The 22185-nt window shown below is 38.2% G+C and overlaps 2 protein-coding genes across 2 annotated transcripts in view; one reads left to right on the forward strand and one right to left on the reverse strand.

Annotated features, from left to right (window-relative positions):
* Positions 1-1169, reverse strand: part of enkur (enkurin, TRPC channel interacting protein) — a 6281-nt gene extending 5112 nt beyond the window's left edge. Inside the window, exon 1 of the mRNA XM_034306549.2 lies at positions 981-1169. Coding sequence (XP_034162440.2) covers positions 981-1060 — 80 coding nt within the window. The 5' untranslated portion in view covers positions 1061-1169. The remainder of the gene's footprint in view (positions 1-980) is intronic.
* A 216-nt stretch (positions 1170-1385) lies between these two features.
* On the forward strand, positions 1386-9781 carry LOC113547541 (threonine synthase-like 1). The gene is made up of 2 exons (XM_026947921.3): positions 1386-1476; positions 4235-9781. Exon 2 carries the CDS (start codon positions 4250-4252, stop codon positions 6446-6448), a length of 2199 nt encoding a protein of 732 aa, XP_026803722.3. The 5' UTR covers positions 1386-1476; positions 4235-4249; the 3' UTR covers positions 6449-9781.
* The last annotated feature ends 12404 nt before the right edge of the window (positions 9782-22185 follow it).

Here is a 22185-nt window from a genome sequence, read left to right on the forward strand (position 1 = left end):
CACATCATCACATGACCACATCATCACATCATCGCATGACCACATCATCACATCACCACATCATCACATCATCACACGACCACATCATCACATCATCACATGACCACATCATCACATCATCACACGACCACATCATCACATCATCACATCATCACATGACCACATCATCACATCATCACATCATCACATGACCACATCATCACACCATCACATGACCACATCATCACATCATCACATCATCACATGACCACATCATCACATGACCACATCATCACATCATCACATCACCACATCACCACATCATCACATCACCACATGACCACATCATCACATCACCACATGACCACATCATCACATCATCATGCTGGACCTGAGGCTTATTTCACTCTTACTGTAACCTGAGTAATGCAATAACTAACCAGCTGTGTACGAGTACGTGTGTCTGAGAGAGAGTGTGTGAGCATGTGTGTCTCTGTGTGTGTGTGTCTGTGTGTGTGCATGAGTTCGTCTGTGTGTGTTTGTGTCTGAGAGAGAGTGTGTGTGTGTGTGTGTGTGTGTGTGTATGTTTATACACGGCTTCAAAAATCCCCAGAATGTGTTGAAAGTGAACTGATATCCCTCGGCGCTGCTGAATCCTGGACTGTGATTGGTCAGAAGGAGTTGATTAGTTCTCTATAGCAGCAGCTCTGACAGTAGTGCAGCTGCAGATCACAGGTTTATATTAATGCTCTCGCTCTAACAGAGTAAAACCGTGATGTTGTTTAAGAAAGAAAAGAAAATAATCAGTGATTTTCTGTACGTTTATTTAACGTTTATGGAAGGAGTCTCCAGTGTCAGTAACTTTCCAGATCAGAGGAGTTTATGCTTTATTTATTTATTTTGTCTTATTAATGTCAAGAAAGAGGAAAAACAGAGAAAGACCTAACTTTGGGTTTATTTCCATAAATGTAACTATAAATGGATAAAAAGTATGACCTTACCTCGGAGCTTTTTCACTTTTCACCTCCTCTTTGGGAATAAGGTTATAAATGCTCTCAGGAGGATGAGTTACACTCGCCATAGTGGCTTTTACAGAAAAACTACAACAACAAAAAAAACACTTAAAAACTAACAGAGGATTTAATTCCAGCTCGCTGTATGAACCAGTTTGTTTCCTTAAACGTTGCCATGAGAACTATTGCTTAGCAACAGCTCCACCTACTGCCGTTTTATTACACAGCAACAGCAACAAAAAATATATTTTGGTTTATTAAAAAAAACGAACTTTGCTTTCAAAAAAAAACAACAATGTGATAAGAAATCAACTCTAATTAATTTATTATTATTTTAAAAAATATTTTAATAGTTATATACACAACCGTTGTATTTGCGTAAACTTCCGGTATCACGTGACCACTTCCTGCTTGCCGTGTCACGTGACAGGGTTTCCAGAACGCGCATGGAGTCTGTGCGCGTGCCTGCGCTGTGAGTGTAAATGTATGTATTTTAATCATGAACATATTTTAATAATAACATTTTATAGGTAATTATGTGATTATATTTTATTGCTGTTTTATTTTATTTTACACTCAGTGTGCTTTATTCAGCGTCTGACCTACAGATGTGTGTTTTATTCAGAATTAGCTGTTTTTGTTTGTTTGTTTACCTGTTAAATAGTTCATAATTATTTTATTTATTAATTATTTGTTTGTGAATTAATACTTTATTAACTTAAATCTGCATCATTTAAAGCCTAAATCCTCCCTGTGTGTGTGTGTGTGTGTGTGTGTGTGTTTGTGTGTGTTTGTGTTTATTTAGATTTATTATAAGGACATTAATAACATTATATTGATATTAAATGCACTAATTAGGTTTATGTGCTGTCCTAAAGTATTGGCACCCTCGCTGAAGATAAATAAAGTGCTATTTCAGAGTAATTTAACCCCTGAATTTACTTATATTCAGTAAAGTGAAGCTAAGAGACAGCTTTATTATTATTATTATTATTATTATTATTATTATTATTATTATGGCTCATCTTTACTAAAACTGTGTATAATACTATAGTACAGACGCTGTATTGTATTAATTCTGCCTTGTTTGATGCACTAGAGCTCAAACTACAGGAGAAATGAACACTTTTTAGCAAAATGTAACTTGATTTACAAAGCATCCGCTACGTGATTTTGCCATTTCTGTGTAAACACACACACGGAGTCGTCTCTCCCCCTCATGATGAACTCGTATTAATACATCTGGTGTTATTCATGTAATTACATCTCCATCACAACCTTGCCACAGCTTCCCGATCCAGCCATGAGAACGATTTCAATACGTTCTTCTTTTGCATTTTGACAGAAAATGTTCATTTCCACTGTGTATAGAGATTTTTGGGACATTCTGTATAAATAGGTTTATAACGAGTTTATTATTTAAGTAAAAATAAATAATGTGTTAAATAGTGTTGACCAGAGCAAAGCAAGAAAATTCAATAAAATAGCACTTATTACACCACAACATTAGAGGAAAGAAACAGAAATTATTTAAGAGAGAGTGTGTGGGAGCGATAAAGGGAAGTTTACTTCGGACGTCCACTTCTCGGTTGGTCCGCAACACTTCCAGTCTTTTGAATTTTAAAATTAATAAGTTTGGCGACAGTGTGGTGTGTGTGTTGTGCTCGCCATGTTTCCTGTTAAAGTCTATCACAACCTTGTGACAGCTTCCCGATCCAGCCATGAAAATGATTTCAATATGTTCATAAAGGCTAAAAAACAAACATATATATATATATATATATATATATATATATATATATATATATAAACTAAGCATGAAAGAGTTTGGAAGATATTTTGCTAAAAAGTGTTTCTCCTCTGTATGGAGACTTTTTGGACACTAGATGAAAAGTTTGTCACATTGCAGATTTTAAGGAACTAAAAATCCTAATAATCCTGCAAAATATAATTGTAATATTGTTGAAATCTAGTCTCTGATATTTTTATTTATATATTAAGAGCTATAGTAGTCTGATTGTAAATAGAAACCTAAATGTTGTTAAAATTAACTGGAATTTACAACCTAAACACAAAAGTTAGTCTTCCTTTACACTTTGTTGCTGAGTGTCCGTCTGCCTGTCGCTGTTACACTGCAAATTCCCTCTTATAAAAACTTGTTACAGATATGAAAACCTTTATTTCTCATTGTGTAACGAGTGCAGCGAGACTCAGTGTGCAGCCACGTTCCATACATTAGACTGAAAAGCAGAGAGTTAATATGGAATTGTAACAGTGCATTTAGTTATTGTTTTGATCATGGAAAGCTGTAGAACTGAACTGGTGTCATGAATTAAAAGGGTATAAAATGCTCACTAGATTCACTATTTTTTCCCTTATCAGAGCCATAACAGAAACAACACACTTCTACATAAGAGCTTCTGACTGGCTGTAGCGCGGCATACGAGAGCCGAAACCCTCAGCAGTGTAATGGTCATTCTTTACTAACAAAGCCTGCAGACGGAAATTTATCCACATATCAAACAGCAGTGTAGCTCAACAGAACTTTTTTTTTCTCAAAGAAAATTTTACCTGCTGGCGTTTGGGCAAAGAAATGGTCCAGACTGACAGACTTACACTGGCTACTTAGGGTGATGTTTTTAGTTTCACAGAAAAAAAAAATCACATCTCTTGCACATGAGGAACAGAAGCAGTGATTCTTTAAAGATAAATTCCACACTTTTTTGGCTTTTATTCAAATATTTCACTGCTGTTACTCTTTAAAAACAGCTGGTTTATATACCAATGAATTTATTGATAGAGTGTGTATCATAGTAAAATCGTTTAATACGTACAACACATTTTCTAGTGACTTCCTTATGTCACTTCATTTAGGTGCCAATAGGCCTAAAAAAAGAGAAGTGGTTTGTTTGATGTGTTTGAATATATTACAGAAAACAAACAAAAAAAATGTGGAATGAATTTTACACAGAAACAAGCTCAAAAAGGGAAAAATGAAAATGTTAAACCTTGTAGCAACAGACATTTCCCAGCCATAAAATGGCACCATGTTTGTTAATCTGTAATAAACCAAGTCCCCAGCAGGTGTCACTGTTTCACAGCTAACATGTAATTGCATATGGCTTCTACATGCTTTGTATCTTTATGAAATATATTTTATAGCCACAACTGAAGCCAGATTTACTTAATATTCCTAACTAATAACTAATGCAACTGAAACTTTATTATTTTTTCCTCCTCAGATCGTTCTCCTGGAGATGATGACTAGACACTTGTTTCGTTTATTGTCTAAAACGGACAAACTGAGGTACCATCGAATTGCCAGTTCTTCTGCTCGCTCGTGTTTGTACATGATAACATCATGTCTGTCTACGAAGAGTCCTCAGGAGAAGAACATTCTGCTCATGGGTCCTCCTGGGGCTGGGAAGACATCAGTGGGACGGATTTTGTCCTACAGACTCAGGAAGCCTGTAATCGATATAGACGATGATGTTCTGGAAAAGACTTGGGGGATGACGGTAGCAGAGAAGCTGGCGCAAGTCGGAGGCAAACGTTTTGTAGATGAAGAGGGCCAAGCTGTGTGCAACTTCTCCGCCTCTGGATGTGTGATCTCGCTTTCGGGCTCGAACCCTCTTCACTCGGACGCCATGCGGCACCTGAAACGCTCAGGAATCGCTCTCTATCTGGATGTGGACACTGAAGACATTGTGGAGAGGCTGTGCAGAATGAAAGTGAACAGAATTGTAGGTCAGGGTGCCGGCATCTCCATGAGGGAGATCCTAGAGTACCGAAAGCAGTTTTATGAGAAGTGGTTGGATGCAAGAGTGTTTTGTGGAAAGGGGGACACTATAGAGGAAGTAGTGGAGAAAGTTGTCAGGGTTCTAGATAAATATCAGGACTCTGAATCAGAGACCTATATCTCCACCAGGAGCCAGAGATCTGCGTCAGACGGTGACAAGAAGTTCTTCACTGATGTCGTCGTGGAGGGATTAGCTCCCAATGGTGGGCTTTACATACCTAATAAAGGATTCCCAAAACTGGAACCTTCTGAATGGATAAGATTAGCGGATATGTCTTATCCTGAGCGTGCTTCGGTCATACTTGAGAAGTGCATACATCCACTGGATATAACTCCATCAGAACTTCGCTCAATGGTTAACCGAGCCTATGGGCAGAACTTTGTCAGCAAATCAGTGGCACCTGTTAAGCATCTTGCTGAGGATCAGTATGTTCTGGAGCTCTTCCATGGCCCCACTGCTTCCTTTAAAGACCTGGCACTTCAGTTAATGCCACAGCTCTTTGCTCACTGCCTTCCGCTGATGTGCAACTACTTGATCCTTGTGGCCACGTCTGGGGACACAGGAAGTGCTGTTCTTAGTGGGTTCAGCAACCTCCGAGAAAGCAACAGGCAGCGTATAGGTGTGCTGGTGTTTTTCCCTGAGCGAGGCGTTAGTGTCATACAGAAACTGCAGATGACTGGTTTCAAGGGGGGCAACACAAGGGCTGTCAGCGTCTTCTCGGACTTTGACTTCTGCCAGAGGACCATCAAAAGGATGTTTGGTGACCCAAGGCTGGCTGGCCACTTTGCAGTGGAGTACGCCACTGTTCTTAGCACGGCTAACTCCATCAACTGGGCGAGGCTTCTTCCGCAGGTGGTCTACCACGCCTCTGCATACCTAGACCTCCTCAGAGACGGTGTGGTGAAATTCGGGCAACCCATCGATGTCTGCATCCCCACTGGAAACTTTGGAAACACCATATCTGCCGTCTACGCTAAACAAATGGGCGTCCCAATAAGGAACATCATTTGTGCTTCTAATCATAACTGCGTAGTCTCTGATTTTATCTGTACTGGTCAGTATGATCTCCGAGGCAGGAAACTCATGCTATCAAATTCTCCTGCTATTGACATTCTGAAGTCTTCAAATCTCGAACGGTTTTTGCATTATGCATCCAGCGGGGACGGTAATCTCGTCCGGGACTTGTTTGTAAGCCTCGAGAAAGAGCAGCACTTTACTGTGTCAGAGGATTTATTACGGAGGATACAGCAGGACATGCAGGCAGGGTCGTGCTCAGAGGATGACTGCCTGACTACTATTCAGGAAGTACACTCCAAAACAGGTTACTTAATGGACACGCACACCGCCGTGGCTAAATCCGTGGCTGACCGGCTGCATGATAAGATGTGTCCAATTGTTCTGTGCTCCACTGCACATTTCGGGAAGTTTGCTCCAGCCGTTCTTAAAGCTCTTCGCTGTCCCGACATCCCAAAGGAGCCTCTGGAGCAGCTGGATGCACTGTGTGCTATCACAGGCCAAGAGCTAATGCATAAAACTCTGTATGAGACTGTAAGAGAGAGAGCAAGTCGTCCACATACAGTATGCCAGCCTGATTTCAGTGTGCTAACAGATGAGGTGGAATCCATGATACAGGACTCGTTTATGAGGGTCAGGTAGGACATGGATATTAGGGCTGTCAGTATACACACACAGGAAGTGAGGAGCTGCAGCGTCTCCTAGCGGCAGCTGCCGGATGACTGTGAGTTTTTCCTCATAAATTTAATTAATGAATTAATAATATAAGCTTATTTTCAAATTGGTTTGAAATATAACCATATCTCTGTTTTAAATGATGTGGTTGGATATCATGATAAAGCGGTTCGTTAACAAACTGCCAGCAAAACTGCAGCGTTTAACTCTTTATTGTAATGTCCAAAATGTGCACTAATAAATCAACACAGAAGTGGAAGAAAACGTTTTCAATTTTACATTTTTAAAACTTTCACAAAAAATCAGCTGGTATAAAGTTATCGTTATATGCAGACTATCTCAGTAAAATGTACTGTGACGTAATTTATCACAATATGAACATTATATTGTCACATCACCCAGATGTAGTGAATTCAAAAGAAGTCTAGCAGCTGGGAAATTCCTCACTGTCCCACTATCTAGAGCTGATGAAGATCCTCATATGTGTGGAGAGAATAAAGATTACTCATTAACACCAGTTCAGTAGATTAACTCAGAAGGTACTTCCTGAACATGTCTCCTAGATGGCAGTGTTGCTCTGCGAACACTTCAACATCAACATGGTCTTTTCTTGAAGGGATAAAATTCTCAAATCCTGGCACACGGCTGTGGAGTTTATCATGCTTTGTACTTTCTAATTTTATGGAACCATCTATAGATAATGATGTTATTTCTATGGAACCATCAATACATAAAGATGATAAATTTTATGGAACCATCTATAGGTGCAGATGTCATTTGTATATTATGGAAACTTCTATACGTTATGATGTCATTTGTATGGAATCATCTATAGGTAATGTTATCATTTGTATGGATGTAGTATCTTTTTCCTCACAATATTTAAGGCTTCTGATTTATTATAATAATTCAGTTTCTCAGCTTACACCTTTTTCAGCTTTTTATTAGTTAACTCTGAGTTAAATCTGACATGTTAGTATCAAAACCAGTTAAAACAGGGTGAGAAAGCCCTTTAAATGGTACTAAGCTTTTTAAAGCAATCACATTTCGGTTAAAAGAAGTATACATAGTGCCCTTTTACACCAAATGTACTCAAGACATGTTTGGTGTGTGAATTTTGTTTCTTTAGTTTTGCACTGGAGCTACAAGGCTAATGTGGCTAACAAGAAATGGAGTTTAGCATTGTTCAACCTGACAGAGTAGCTTAGTAATAAAAGCTAGTTGAATTTTTTTAATTAGATTATTATTACTATTATTATGTTTATAATATTCCATACAGATCAGAGTGTAGCTTTATTTTTATAATTGTTGAATTCATTAAAATAACTTCTGCTGCATTGTTTCTGTTCCAAACCTTCCACCTAAGCAAAAATAAACAGTGTGATCGTCATATATTACTGACATATTGGTAATTTACATTTACACATATGTATAAAAAAAGGGACTGAAATGAAGAGACACACTGAAGCTTTAAAAAATGACTGTAATTTCATGGATATTTTAGCATTAAAAAATAATATATGCGTATCTGTGATGTGTGATATTAGCGAGTGTGGCTAATGTTAGTGTTTATCAGCTGTGGTGCATTAAATCACAAGCTCTCCATTCAGCATTCTGCATAAATTGGTTGAATAATTATTAGGAATATTGAACAAAATGATCAAGATAATCATCTTACTCATTATCCTGAGCCCTGTGGATGAGTTCATTGGCCTTAATGCTTCATAATAAAGTCTGTTCAAGTAAACAGAATAACTCCGGTTATGAAACTGCACAGATTCATACATGCACCAAGTTAATAATCCAGAGCCAGGAATTACAAAAAAAAAAAAAAAAAAATCTGAGTTAAAATCTGGGAGCAGAAATGTGTTGGAAATCTCTTAGGAGTAATATCTTAAGCATGAAGTATGACAGTTCCATCACCGTAAAACACTCAGGAAACAGGGTATTACACCAAGCTCAAACACACCAGAGCTGAATCCTAGATTATGTTTGTGAAATAATATTAAAATAAATTTATTAAATTGATCTAAATAATAAGTCATTGAAACCTGACATGGCGAGTATACAGTAAAAACCAGTCAGATGTTGCTATAGCTACATTTTGGAAAAAATCTAGTTTTAACCAAAATGGAGTATTCATAACAATAATATACTTCAACACCACTACTTCCTAAAAACACAAAAATACAGTATTTCACCAAAATTACATTGTGTAAGGATCCAGTTTAACAAACGCAGCAGTCAGTCTGCCTGAAGATTTTAATCAGATAGCGATAAAATGTCCGCTGTGCTCCTGCTCCATCACATCATTGCCATCATCAAAACAGAGAAGAGCGCTTATACACTCTGTACAGACGACGGAGCACAAAGATTTAAAATGTTTCAGTGGTCGAATAAAACTTTAAACACATCACTGATTATTCTCTCCATCGATGTTAGCCTGGACAGAGATCAGTGGAGTGAAGAGACGATGATGATGAGGCTCGTGTTTGAACTCCATGAGTGATTTTTACCTCAGGTGATGAGACAGAGTCTGATGTAGATGATGCTGATAATCAAAGTGAGAACTCATTTCCTATGTTAATTCAATACAATTTTATTTATATAGCACTTTTAAGAATGGACATTGTCACAAAGCAGCTTTACACTTATACATTTATCCCTAATGAGCAAGCCAGAGGCGAGGATGATGAGGTGATGACATGAGGAACAAACCTTGAGAGGAACCAGACTCAAAAGGGAGCCCATCCTCATCTCGGTGATAACGAATAGTGCGATTATAAATAATTTCTCTTCTATAACTGTATAGTATAGCGTCAAAAAGTGCAATTGTGTAACCACGAACTTGAGTATAAGCATCAGAGTCATTTCTGAATTCATTAGAGTTTTAACCTAAAGTCTGCTGTATCAAACTGAAGTTATTAACTGTTTATTGGTGGAGACTTGAGTGCAAACTGTTCTTAGCAATTGCCATCCAGGGGCTATCCAAGGAACACGTAAGTAATGATGTTTTTCCATCAGTAGATGAGGTTATAAATGTAGCAGTAGATGTCCTTCAGTGGGATTGGAATGAAATGTGTACTTGTGATTTCACTTTAAAATGCTAAAACCTTACTTCTAAGTATTTAGAACCATATAAAGTAGAAAATGTCCAAATCTGACCATGTGAAGGGTTTTCCCAGGCTGCCAAACATATATTTCAGTACCTGTGTTTCTTTTTTTATTTGCTATGTTTCCAGTAGACACAAGCACAACAACAAGCACTCCTCATACCACTGCCTCCTAACAGTGAACGTCTCACAGCAGCTCAATTCAGTAAACCAGGGCAACCTGTCAATCAAAGTGACGGACAGATTAGAGACCTTCATCTCATTTCATCTCATCCTCTTGACCACCCAGCGATTAGACGTTTACAGCCCAAGTCCACATCAGCACAGCGGGTGGACACGAGCGAGAGAAATCAAAGTGGTATCCATGGGCAAAGATCTCAGAAGGCAAAAGTCGAGCCAATTAAGTGTAAAAGGTACAAATGAATAATGTAATTTCAGAAGGCTGTCAAAACACAAAGGGCCATAGTTTATCATGCCTCAGCAAGGTTTTAGTGACTTCTCAACCCATGGAAAAGCACCGTTGTCCTCATTAGCATGCTATTAGCTGAGAAGAGCAGTCTCTCACACTGTCACGGTCAGAATAACTGACCCTTAATTAATTCCAGAGTCATTAAACATTCAACTGTCAAAGAGGGAGCAAGGGCTTCTCCATGTGTTCTGCTTTAATAGGATTAGCTTCTGTGCTAGCTGCTATAATCTTTTTAAGTGCACTACAAACTTTGGGATTGTGCTAATCCATCCTCAGCACTTTACTCTGACTCGACTGCATTTGACCCAAGTCTTAATCCATCGGATCCAGCTCAAAATCAGGAGACTCGAAACCATAAAATGCAGATGAGCTCCCACTACCACCAATGAAGATGATTATTTTCCTATTACAGCACATCCCCAAGTGCTTTATTCCTCTTATACCATAGCACCTGGTGTGAGCTGATGATTATATATTTTTTTATTAATTAAAGAACCATATGCTATACTTTTATTTATTTATAGCTGCATTTAAATGTTGTAGAGTGACCGTTAAACAAGTTAGTTCCAGTTCTCGCTTATGTTATAGCAAGACAAAAAGAGAAAAAAAAACGCAAACTACACCTTGGACCGACTGAATGATGGAATAATGCTGTCAAACACGTGACTTCTTTTTACACGTCTAAATACCTTTTTACAAATATGGGATCCGTTATTGTCAGCAATAAGCATTAATAAAATCAGTAATGGGTTCAATACACAAATCACAGCTCTCAGGACAAACTAACTGTAATTCCAAATAAGTTAAATAACAAACGCACCATCCCAGCGAACAAAGCGCTAAATTAACATTATCCACTGATTGACATTACATGAAGTAATGACTGACTTTTCCGTATAACTTTACCCAAAGAAGACCCACATGCAGTTTCAGAAGCAGGTTTACTGGCAGTAATATGTGTATGATGAGAGATCCTGCTGTTTTTGAAGTGTTTTTCCAGTTATACACAGGAATATGTCATGTGATCTGAGATACTGTATTCGAAGCAGATGAGGCGTGGGTCATTCTGATTGGAGCGTTCACCAGGAACTGGTTTCAGAGAGTGTGTGGTGCTGTTTCAAAACCTTTCCCTTGAGAACACGAGTGTAAATAGATACAGAAAGATTGGCATCGTGTCTCTCGTTTCTGCCATCACTACTGACAAGGCTTCCCTGGACAGGTCAGAAATATTAACTATCCATCAAACTTCTTCAGCACAAACAAAGACGCCAGAATTCAGAATTGGATTTGCTTCAGGACCTGACAGCGTGACGAAATAAAAACAAGCTGACGCATTGGAAGGATGCCACTATAAAACTTTTAAAAGTTTTCTTCATTCTACTGTTTTAATCGGTTAACTGTATGAAATATAAATGACTGTTTGTTTTGCTCTGATAGTGTTATTAACTTCCTACACTGTCTGACTCTTTTTCTCTTTTTATTTGGACATCACTTCCTGTCCTCATCCACTCCCTCTGTTTCTCTTTGCTGATTGGTCCTCTGTTCATTGTTTCCTGTTGAAGATCTTTGATCATGCCACTATCCCAATGCCCCTTGCGTAGCCTGTTTCCCTGAAATTCTTCGTTATTGTACCTCTAGTCAACAGTCTTGATTTTTCCTAGTTCCCTGTTTTCCCGAGTTCCTCATTTACAGTGTTTTCTGGCTTTGACCTTAGCATGTGCGACAATCAGATCTAAAACTTGACTTGTTTACCATGTTCGTTCATTTATCTCCAGTAAGCGCTTTATCCTGGTCAGCATTGCTGTGGTTTAAATGACTAATTTGTTTATAATTTGGGAAACAGAACCAACTGAGTTCATTAGAAAATATTGCAAGCAGGAACAATCTGAAATAATAACTGTGGGAATGGGCAGGATTAACCAGGATTATCTGTGGGAATGGGCGGGATTGGTCCAAACTATTAGTCCAACTTGGTCAAAGTTCTGCAGAAGTGCGCAGGATCGTTCAGGCATTCTGTGGGAGTAGGCAGGGCACCTCTATTATCTACCTCATCTTTTTCTGATGTATATTATATATTTTCCTGACATTATATATACTATATCTTTTTCTGACATTACTATATTTAATGACAAATTTCACTTGCGAAATGGCAAATCTTGCAATCCTATTCCTATGCTTCACAGAACTGTACACAGACGAGGGCATTCAGTAATGTAATAGCATTGTCAGCATTTCTGTAACTCTAATGCCTGCAAATAATATTACTAATCCCTAAGGGTGAGAAGAAAGCAACATCCACACAAGAGATTCACATTAGGATCAGGCTTCACCTTGCTTAAATGGTGCATGTAGAAGAGAAGTAACATTTCCATCAAGACCATGATGCAGCACTCTAACCCTGCCAAATGCCATAAATGTAAACAAAGGTGTGTTCTTTCTTTGTGAAGTTTGGCTCTCAGTAGATGTTTGGAAGGCTGAAATCAAGGCTGATGACTTCTCAAAAGCACAGAAGAGCAATAAAGCACAACTCAGAGCGAGGCCGTACTCCTTTCACCCCTGCAGTGATAACCGCAATGCCTCCCTCAGTCATGGAGTCACTGACCCACTGCTTTAAATTGGGTCCCTCCTGTACACTGAACCCGTCCTCCACATGCACAGCGGGGGGCTCTGGGTTTCATCTGAGAGGTCACCATGCTGAGGAAAACACATTAATGAATCTCCAGGCCAGGAAATGTGGACAGAGGTGAAGAAATTCTACCTGCTGCTGAGAAATACGGATGTTTGCTGAAAAAAAAATGAAGCAGACAATAATAATGAAATCTCCTGAAGGACTTGTAAAAGAAGAGTCTAGTGATAACATTCCATTTAATTATAATTGAAAGACTGGTCTGACCATTGGTCCTGTTTCTCTTTGATTTGGCAAATAAATCCATATCTTTATCTAGTTTATATTAGTTTATTGACACAAATATGTTTTAACACACTATTAGTTTAGATTTCTTTATTACTAAATGAGCTGTAAGATATTAGTGCATTATTTCAGTTACTAAGTGAGTGATCGCATGAAACTACAAGAAACTGAAACACTCATAGAAAATGTATAAAATGTTCATCTTCAGATGCTTTTCTGGAGAAGATCCTTAAAGGTTCTCTGTAGAACCCTACAATAGCCTACAATAGTGTTTTCCTATCAGAAAGAGTTCCAAGTGGAACCCTTCAGGAGGCTAAAAACATTTGTTTATCCAATTAAAAAAATCTTTTAATAAGAGTGTACCAAAAAACCTTACGCTTGGTTCGAGGTATTAGGAATAAGGAAAATAATAATTAGTAATTTGGAGCTTGTACTGCACACTTACCCTGTTCATGCATACACTCTTTAAAAAGGGTTCTTGAAGGGTTCTTAGCTTCCAGAAAGGGCTGTATGTGGAACCCTTTCTGATACAGAAACATTATTAAAGATCCATCAAAAGATTCTTTGGAAAACCAACTAATGGTTCATCTACATACTACATATTTAGAAAAAATAGGTTCTTCAAGGGATCTTTAAAGCTTCTTAGCTTCCAAAAAGGGTTCGACTTTCTGGTAGATAGGCTTCTACACAGAACCTTTAAGGGAAGAATATAATGAGCAGTAATTTGGAGTTTGTTGTGGAGGATTGTGTTGATTTGAGGGAGAACACGAGTGTGTAAACTCAGCATCGTCTCAATCCATAGCGGGGGTCAGGCGGGGTTAAACACGCAAGATCCATAATCAGCAAGGGTCAAGTACTGGAATCCACGAATGCAATACACAGAGTTTATACAGGAGTGGAGAATTCATAAATTCATTAACAAGCTCGAGGGAAAGCGGTGGTGTGCTGCCCAGTCCCATGTGCTGGTTAACCAGAAACCTAACTGAGGCTGAAAAAGTGGTAGCTAGTAACATATCTAATCTAATAATATATCTAATATCTAATCTATAGTAATATAACCTAATAACATATAGCCAGCTAGCTTTATTAGTAACTCTAAATGGATAAGTAGTATGATGTGTGTGTGTGTGTGTGTGTTTATATATATGTATACTGTATATACTGTATATATAGCAAATTGCTGTGGTATAAGAGGAATAAAACATTTGGGGTTGGGCTGTTATTGGAAAATAATCATCTTCAGGGTGGTAACAGTGACTCCACTTCATCACAATGTGATTATTTTCCTCTAACTGCATGATACAGAGTGTTTTATTTCCTACTTTATACATAGAAACCTGACATAATTCATTGTGGAATCAATGTTGTGAGTTGGAAAGCTGTACAAATAATTTAAACTGCTTCAGAGCTCATTCTACCCGTGTTGTGTGTGTTGTGTGTGTTGTGTGTGTTCTGAGGAGCTGCAGAGACGAGGCTTCAGCGGCTTTATGGCTTTTCTTTCCTGTGAAAGTGTGAAAAGCCATTAAAAAGCAGCACCATTCCTCAGTGTCAGTAATGAGCCGCAGGGCTCGGCATGCGCTAACTTTCTCTTTTAATTCCACAAACAGTTCCGCTGGAAAAGTTGTATTGCCAAAACGAGCTCACACATTACGATCCGTACAGATTTCTCAGAACAGAGCATGGCTTCCTGTCGTTATCACGCGTTATGTCCCAGCAGAGGCTCGTTGTGTTGCTGTTGTTTACTCAGCAGGCGAACGGACGCCGAACGCTGGAGCAGAAAAAAACTTCACGGTTGTAAATAAAGATGACAATAATGTCATTCCAGCATGTCCTAGAGGAGACTGCGTGATCCGCAAAAGGCCATAATGCAGATAGTTCATCATCGCTAATGCTAAGGAAAAGGCCTGTGGGTTCGGGGTTTTGCAGCTTTATTTATGACGTGTATGGGAGATTGAACACAACACAGGGGCCATAAGCACAAGCGAGGAACAGAACAGAGCCGGCAGGAAATGAACCATCAGTTTAATGGGTCGTGATAAGAACAGGAGTCACAAAACCCCAGAAAACAAAACAAAAAATCTTATTTATTTTGAGAAAAACCACTGAATGCTGAAAGTGGAAAGTTCTTTCATGAGATTTTTATGGAAGTGAACGAACGCGCTTCAGTCTCGGTGGACTGTAATTATTCTCAGCCTGTCAGCTTTATGTGTTTTGTTTATGTTTTAAAGTAATTGGGTTTTATTTTGTATATATATATATATATATATATATATATATATATATATATATATATATATATATATATATATACATACAGTATATATAATAAGTGAGAAAAAACAACACTGTATGTGTGTATGTGTGTGTGTGTGTGGTGCTGTTTTAGTGTGATGAAGCGGAGTTAATGTTACCACCCTGAAGCTAATTCATATCCTATAACAGCAAGTTTATCACAGCAATTTGCCAACTATTATGATTTATATATATTACAGAATGATGTGTCATAATTTTTTATCCATTTTTAGTTACATTCAATGTCTGTGCAACAAATTAATTCCTGTTCTCACTTTCACAACCACAAAGTGTAAACTCCTCTTTCCTGAGTTTTACAGAAAACTTAAAGTTCCAGCTTTACCTCTGACTTTTACAAAGCGCTGACGCTGGAGACTCCTTCCATAAATGTTAAATAAACATTACATGTTAACGGTTTAGGTGGAGTGTCTGCTGTATGAGTCCCTGTGAACGATAATGTATAAGAACAAGTGCATTAATATAAAACAGTGATTTGAAGCTGCACGACTGTCAGAGCTGCTGCTATAGAAAATTAATCAACACCTGACGACCAATCAGAATCCAGAGTTCATTTTTGGTATAAGAAAGAAACCTGATTCCTAACTCTATCTTCTCACCTGTGTTCAGGTGAAACAAATCAATTCCCACAGCAGAAATACGTGTAGGTGAGTTTTTTTTTTTTTTTTTTATTCTCCAGTGATCTGCCTGCTGAGAATAACTCCTATAGCGAGTCTTGGCTTTTTTTTTCCTTGCCGAAGTGATTTTTTTTCCTTCTCTCCTTTCAGTTGTTCATATCATGTTTTTCATCAGTCACACTTCAAAGACCTCCACCTCCACAGCACAAAGAAAATAAAGAAGGCAATAGCGCTGCTCTTGGCTTTGGTGGCTTATAAGATGTGTAGAGCTTCTCTCACCGTTATTACCCTGAACCCTCTCAAGGCTCAGATGTCATCTGTCTAATAAGTCACACACTATGGAAAGCAAATGTGATATAATTTCAAGCGTGTTGTGTAGCAGATTCACGAAGAGGAACAGAGGAATCGGCAGAAGTGGTGGAGAAAGAGATGAAACACAAAAAGTAGGTGTGTAATGAAAATGAACACACTATATTAGTGTTTTTTATTTAAATGACCTCATTTTAACCAACCAATAGAAACAGGTTTAAGTGAATTGAGAAATGTTTTCTACGATCTAGATCTAATCTAATCAGAAAAGCTGAAAATCGTTATCACTCTGATTAAACACTTTCAACATGCTGCATATTTATGATTGATGTTTAACACTAGCACTGTTTAGGAATAATTTACATACAAGTATAACAGCTTTACTGCCTTTAATTAAGTGCTCATTAAGAGTCACGTTAAGATAGAGTGAGCTTAAGATCATAAGATCAGTGATGGGGTGGTGTGATGAACTGGAGTTACTGTCACCACCCTATAACAGCACTTCCCAAAGTGTGTTATTCCTCTTATATCACAGTAATTTGACAACAATTACAAGTTTGTTATTTATTCAGTACACACTCACTTTATTAGAAACATTTATGCAGTTATCTGATCAGCCAATCATGTGGCAGCAGTGCAATGCATAAAGCCATGCAGATGCAGGTCACCAGCTTCAGTTAATGTTCACATCAAACATCAGAATGAGGAAAAAGTGTGATCTCTGTGACTTTAATCGTGGCATGGTTGTTGCTGGTTTGAGGATTTCAGAAATTGCTGATCTCCTGGGATCAACATTCTCTAGAGTTTACACAGAAAAACAAAAAAACATCCAGTTCTGCAAGTGAAAACGCCTTGTTGATAAGAGAGATCAGAGGAGGACATCCAGACTGGTTCGAGCTTACAGGAAGGCTACAGTAACTCAAATAACCACTCTTTACAACCGTGGTGAGCAGAAAAGCATCTCAACACGTCAAACGTTGAGGTGGATGAACTACATCTACAGAAGACCATATCAAATCAGTCCAGCTATTCTCCTCTGACCTCTTTCAGAGAGGATCAACATCTCTTCGGACATGGAAAGAAAAAACCTTTTCATATTTATCTGTTTTTTTTTACCATTAAAGGCACTGCTGCCTCTCTCCATCACCTCCAATCACACCTTTATCACCTCCATCACTATAAGTGATCACCCCTGCTGCTCCCAGTGCAATTAGTCACAGGACTGTCTGATTACATTCCTGACAATCGGCTGAAAAACGGCCGTCGTTTCTTGTTTGAACCTTTAAAACACAACGTATGCAGATGTCTAGTGGCTCGTTATTTAATTGCAGTGAGAGCGACAGCAGCAGGTGCTCTCCTGAGTGCTCTGATTGCCCACGCTTTCCATGATTCACACTGATGGCCTTTTAAGAGCAATTACATGTCACAAAAATAAAAAGTGCATTCATCATGGAAATGGACAAACTCCCCGAGGGATGGAGCTCCTCGCACCTCACGCCGCTTGACTTTGATTTAAATAAGAGCTGTCTTCATTACAGAGAATAAGCCGAGAGACACTTTGGGGGGGATGCGAAAGAAACATCAAAGAAAAACAGCGAAGAAAAAAACACATTTACACGTGGCTTTCCGGATGATTATATCACTTTAACACACGCTAATGATGCAGCGGACGTTAGGGAATGTTTCAAATACTAGGCTAGGGTTATGTCGTTATCTGTAGTGTTTTTTCTTTGTTAATAAATACAAAATTATATAAGAGGAATATGGTATAAGAGGAATTAAACACTCTGACCTTCTACTGTTATAGGAAAATAATTTACATAAACGAGTGCCAGGGAATCCAGAAGTTTGAAGATTGTTACTAATTGGAAAATGTGCACTAAGATTTAACTCTTCACCATCATTCAGTAAAAGAAGAACATAACACCATCTGTACGTCCTCATGGGTCAGCTGGATCACTGAATATTACCGATTTAATCAGAAAGCAGGGAGAACTGTGGCGATGCAGGGTCTAATGGTCGTATTTAATGAGCACACCACGGGCAAAACTCCGAAATACTGAAATTAAGAATGTAATTAAGAGGGAAGTGGAAGCAGCTGGGAGCTCTTACACCCTGCACTGTGTGTAGAACATTTCTCCATGGCCTCCATCTGGCCGGGCTGCAAGGACACACGCTGGGCACTCTGGGACTGTCCGAAATCTTAACACAATTTCTGAAATGTAGAAATGTGCTAATGGGGGCATTGCATATAAAAATGGCACTCCTGTTTTTTTTTTTTTTTTTTTTTTTTTTATTCTTTTACTTTGGTACCAACACTCAAGTGGTTCAGGATAACACTTTTTGGATGAACAGCAGGAATACCTGCAAATGAGGAGCCGTTCTCATATAAGATTTTTAATCATGCATGAGACGATGTTCTCAGTGCAAGCACTTGCACCATAAAGGTGAGATAATTATAGACCTCCAATCTTGTGAAAGTCTGGTTATATATACACTATATGGCCAAAAGTATGTGCACCCCTGACCCTTACACCCATATGTGCTTTTTGAACATCCCATTCCAGATTTATTCCCCTTTTGTGGTTATAATAAGCTCCACTCTTCTGCAAAGGCTTTCCACTAGATGTTGGAGCGTGGCTGTGGGGATTTGTGTTCATTCAGCTACAAGAGCATTAGTGAGGTCAGGCTCTGATGTTGGTGAGGAGGTCTGGGGTTCAGTCGGTGTTCCAGTTCATCCCAAAGGTGTTCAGTGGGGTTGAGGTCAGGGCTCTGTGCAGGACACTCGAGTTCTTCCACTCCAACCTTCACACACCATGTCTTCATGGAGCTCGCTTTGTGCACAGGGGCATCGTCATGCTGGAACAGGTTTGGGCCTCTTAGCTCCAGTGAAGGGAAACTGTAATGCAACAGCTTACAAAGACATTCTATACAATTGTGTGCTTCCAGCATTGTGGGAACAGTTTGAAGAAGAACCACATGAGTGTGATGGTCAGGGGTGCAGATACTTATCTTTGTTCCGTCTCCTCCACTGACCATAACAACCTTTTCCCCAGCACCATCAAACATGAAACATGACAAGTTGAACCAATCACATTACTGAGTACGCAGCTCTGAGATCAGATAGCTTCCACACGTGACCCTGACTGAAAGCCAGCACAAGACCACCATTTTGAAGAAGACCAGGGATCAGGATTTCCAACAACATCACTAATTGTATCAAAGTCTCAGGGCAAACACAAGTGTGAGAATGGCCTAAGGTGTAGATCCAGTTTGTGGTGAACGAACCACAAACTGGATCCACATCCATCTAAGTGAGATATAGATCAGATGCACAACTAGCTTTGGTAGTGTCATTGTTCTGTAAGAACCAAATCCATACCACAGTGAAATGGTGAAGTATGTGTTTATGGCTGGAAAGAATTGAGGACAGAAGTAGCTAATTTAGAGATTAGCTAAAACAGAACTATTAGAATGACATGGTCAAGCATTATTAGCATGATGTCATTTAGCGTAATTGATCCCAGGAGGTAAGGCTGTATAATCTGAAAGGACTTGTACTTCACTGTGGTCAATGAGCCACTGAATTGAATAGGAGAAATTCCAAAACACTCAACACCTTTGTGGGAAAAAAAGGTGCTAAACTGTATATTTCCTTGTTGCTGGTCCAATTATTTACATTAAATCAATTTTAACTGTACACTGTATCCACATTTCTTGATGAATGATACATATTAAAGGTATAAAAAATAAGAGTGCCACCCCAGTGATAAGGAAAAGTACAGGTTAGTACCCTATTTCCTGAGAGTGTACACTGTAATAAATTGCTGTAAATTTTACAGTAATTTACTGGCAATTTTGGTTGTAAAAATATATTTATAGTGAAATCTTAATGTTGTATAAAATGACACATAACCCAGCACACTTGCTCATTTGGCTGATACAGCTGAGTTGAAGGTTAGGGGTCTTGCCCAACCATGACAGCTTGACAGTACTGGGATTTGAACACACAACCTTCTGAGCGGTGACTCAAAGCCGTAACCACAACTACACCACAACACCTTGCATTGATGCAACTACTTCTAGCACTGCATTAACGCCACTAAAAGACTGCAGTGAATCAGTGCATGGTAGTTGTGTTAGCTGTGGTAGCTCAGTGGTTACAGCTTCAAGTTGCAGGTAAGAAGGTCATGTGTTCAAATCCCAGCACCACCAAATGGCCTTGATTAGGTCCTTGAGCAAAACCCTTCAGCTCAGCTGTATCCTGCATCAACACACTGGGTCATGTGTTATTTTATACCATGTGTGATATTACAGTACTTTACTGTAAATTTTATAATACTTTATTGGCAACCCAGGTAAATGTTTTACAGTGTACAGTTTAAATAACAACCTTTATTCATTTTGTAAACAATTGAAAAAAAATGTAAACTCATTTTCTTTTTTATTTCTCATGGCTCTCATGATCTTTTTTAGTGAACCAAACTGAGTACAGTCGGCCCAACCGCAGATATGTCTAGGCCCCATATTTAACACACAAATAAAGTAAAACAGTACACTGTACTACAACCGTATGTTTCAAAAAGTATCAGCAATGTAGGCTAACACACAAACACGCACACACACACACACACACACACACAGAGTGAGATATTGAGAGAAAGAGTGTGACGTCCTCAAACACAGTGTGTAGTCCGCTGTTCTTCAGTGCACTGATAATTCTTTACAAAAATGTAACTTTTTATAATAAATTTGTGTATATATTTGTGGTAGTAAAGGATAAATAGATTAATAATACATATATTTCAAAATACTTACTAAACTTCGCAAAAAAAAATACCATTTAATTATTGATGGCAAATTCATGAAAAATCAGATCCGCGAACGTTAAACCCGTGAATGTGGAGTAGCTATTAAGCTACTTCCTGTTTGGGCGGGGAAAGCAGGTGAGTTAATATCACATGACTGATGATTTCAGGAAGTAAGTGGTGGAAATGAAAGCGTGGAGGTTTGTTATCCCTAAACGCACCTGATTACAGCCATGAAATGGGAACACGCTTGACAAAGACCATCGTTCAGAAGACATGACCTGCATGACTACTTCCTCTCGGTGCTACTGTTCGGGTCTGAATTGATTTATGTTGCGCTTTTTTGGAGCCAAATGTTAATGGATTTTGAATTTGTGAATTCTGGAGCTGTGAGTGGAAGTGTGCAGTGTGTACAGAGCAGACCACTGAGATCCACAGGCCTTGTTAAAAAGTCTACAATATCGCAAACAAAAGCTAAGTTTCTTCCTCATGAGCTGAATATAAAATATTCTGAACAATATAATTGAATAACAAAATATAAAATTATGTTTTGTTTCTTTGTACCAAACCACATGTACATGAACATGAACCAATGAATTAAATTTAGATATGTTTTAAAATAATTAGTCTGAACATGAAGTTTCATCCCCATGATTTAAATAAATAAATCAGTAAAAAAGAATATTTGTCTTTTTGTTTCTTTGTACCAGACTTGTGAACATGAACTCCTTGAACATGGAATTAAATTATTAAATTTATACATTTTAAAATAAAGATTCCAATCAAGAAGCCATGTTTCATCCCCAATGAGTTTAGTATCGTAAAAAAAGAATATTTGTGTCTTTTGTTGCTTTGTACCAGACTTTGTGTATTTGAACGTTAACTAAAGAATTTAATTAATAAATGTATAAATTTCGAATGTTTCAGAAAAAAGATGTCATGTTTCATCCTCATGAAATAAATATAAAACTTTCTCAAGAAGACTTTTCTTAAAAAGAAAAAAAAAAAAAAATCCTGAACAAGAAGCTGCATTTAATCACCATGAGTTGGATGTAAAACTTCTTTAAAAAAGGGGAAAAAAATGGAATAATTTGACTTTTCTTTTTTTTCTCATGTATTCAAACATGAACTAAGGAGATAAATTTATATATTTTAAAATATTCCGAA

This window comes from Pangasianodon hypophthalmus, chromosome 1 (assembly GCF_027358585.1).
Source record: "Pangasianodon hypophthalmus isolate fPanHyp1 chromosome 1, fPanHyp1.pri, whole genome shotgun sequence".
NCBI lineage: Eukaryota > Metazoa > Chordata > Actinopteri > Siluriformes > Pangasiidae > Pangasianodon > Pangasianodon hypophthalmus.

Excerpts from the sequence above, each read along its gene's own strand:
- LOC113547541 (XM_026947921.3), top strand. The coding sequence starts at position 4,250 with ATGATGACTAGACACTTGTTTCGTTTATTGTCTAAAACGGACAAACTG.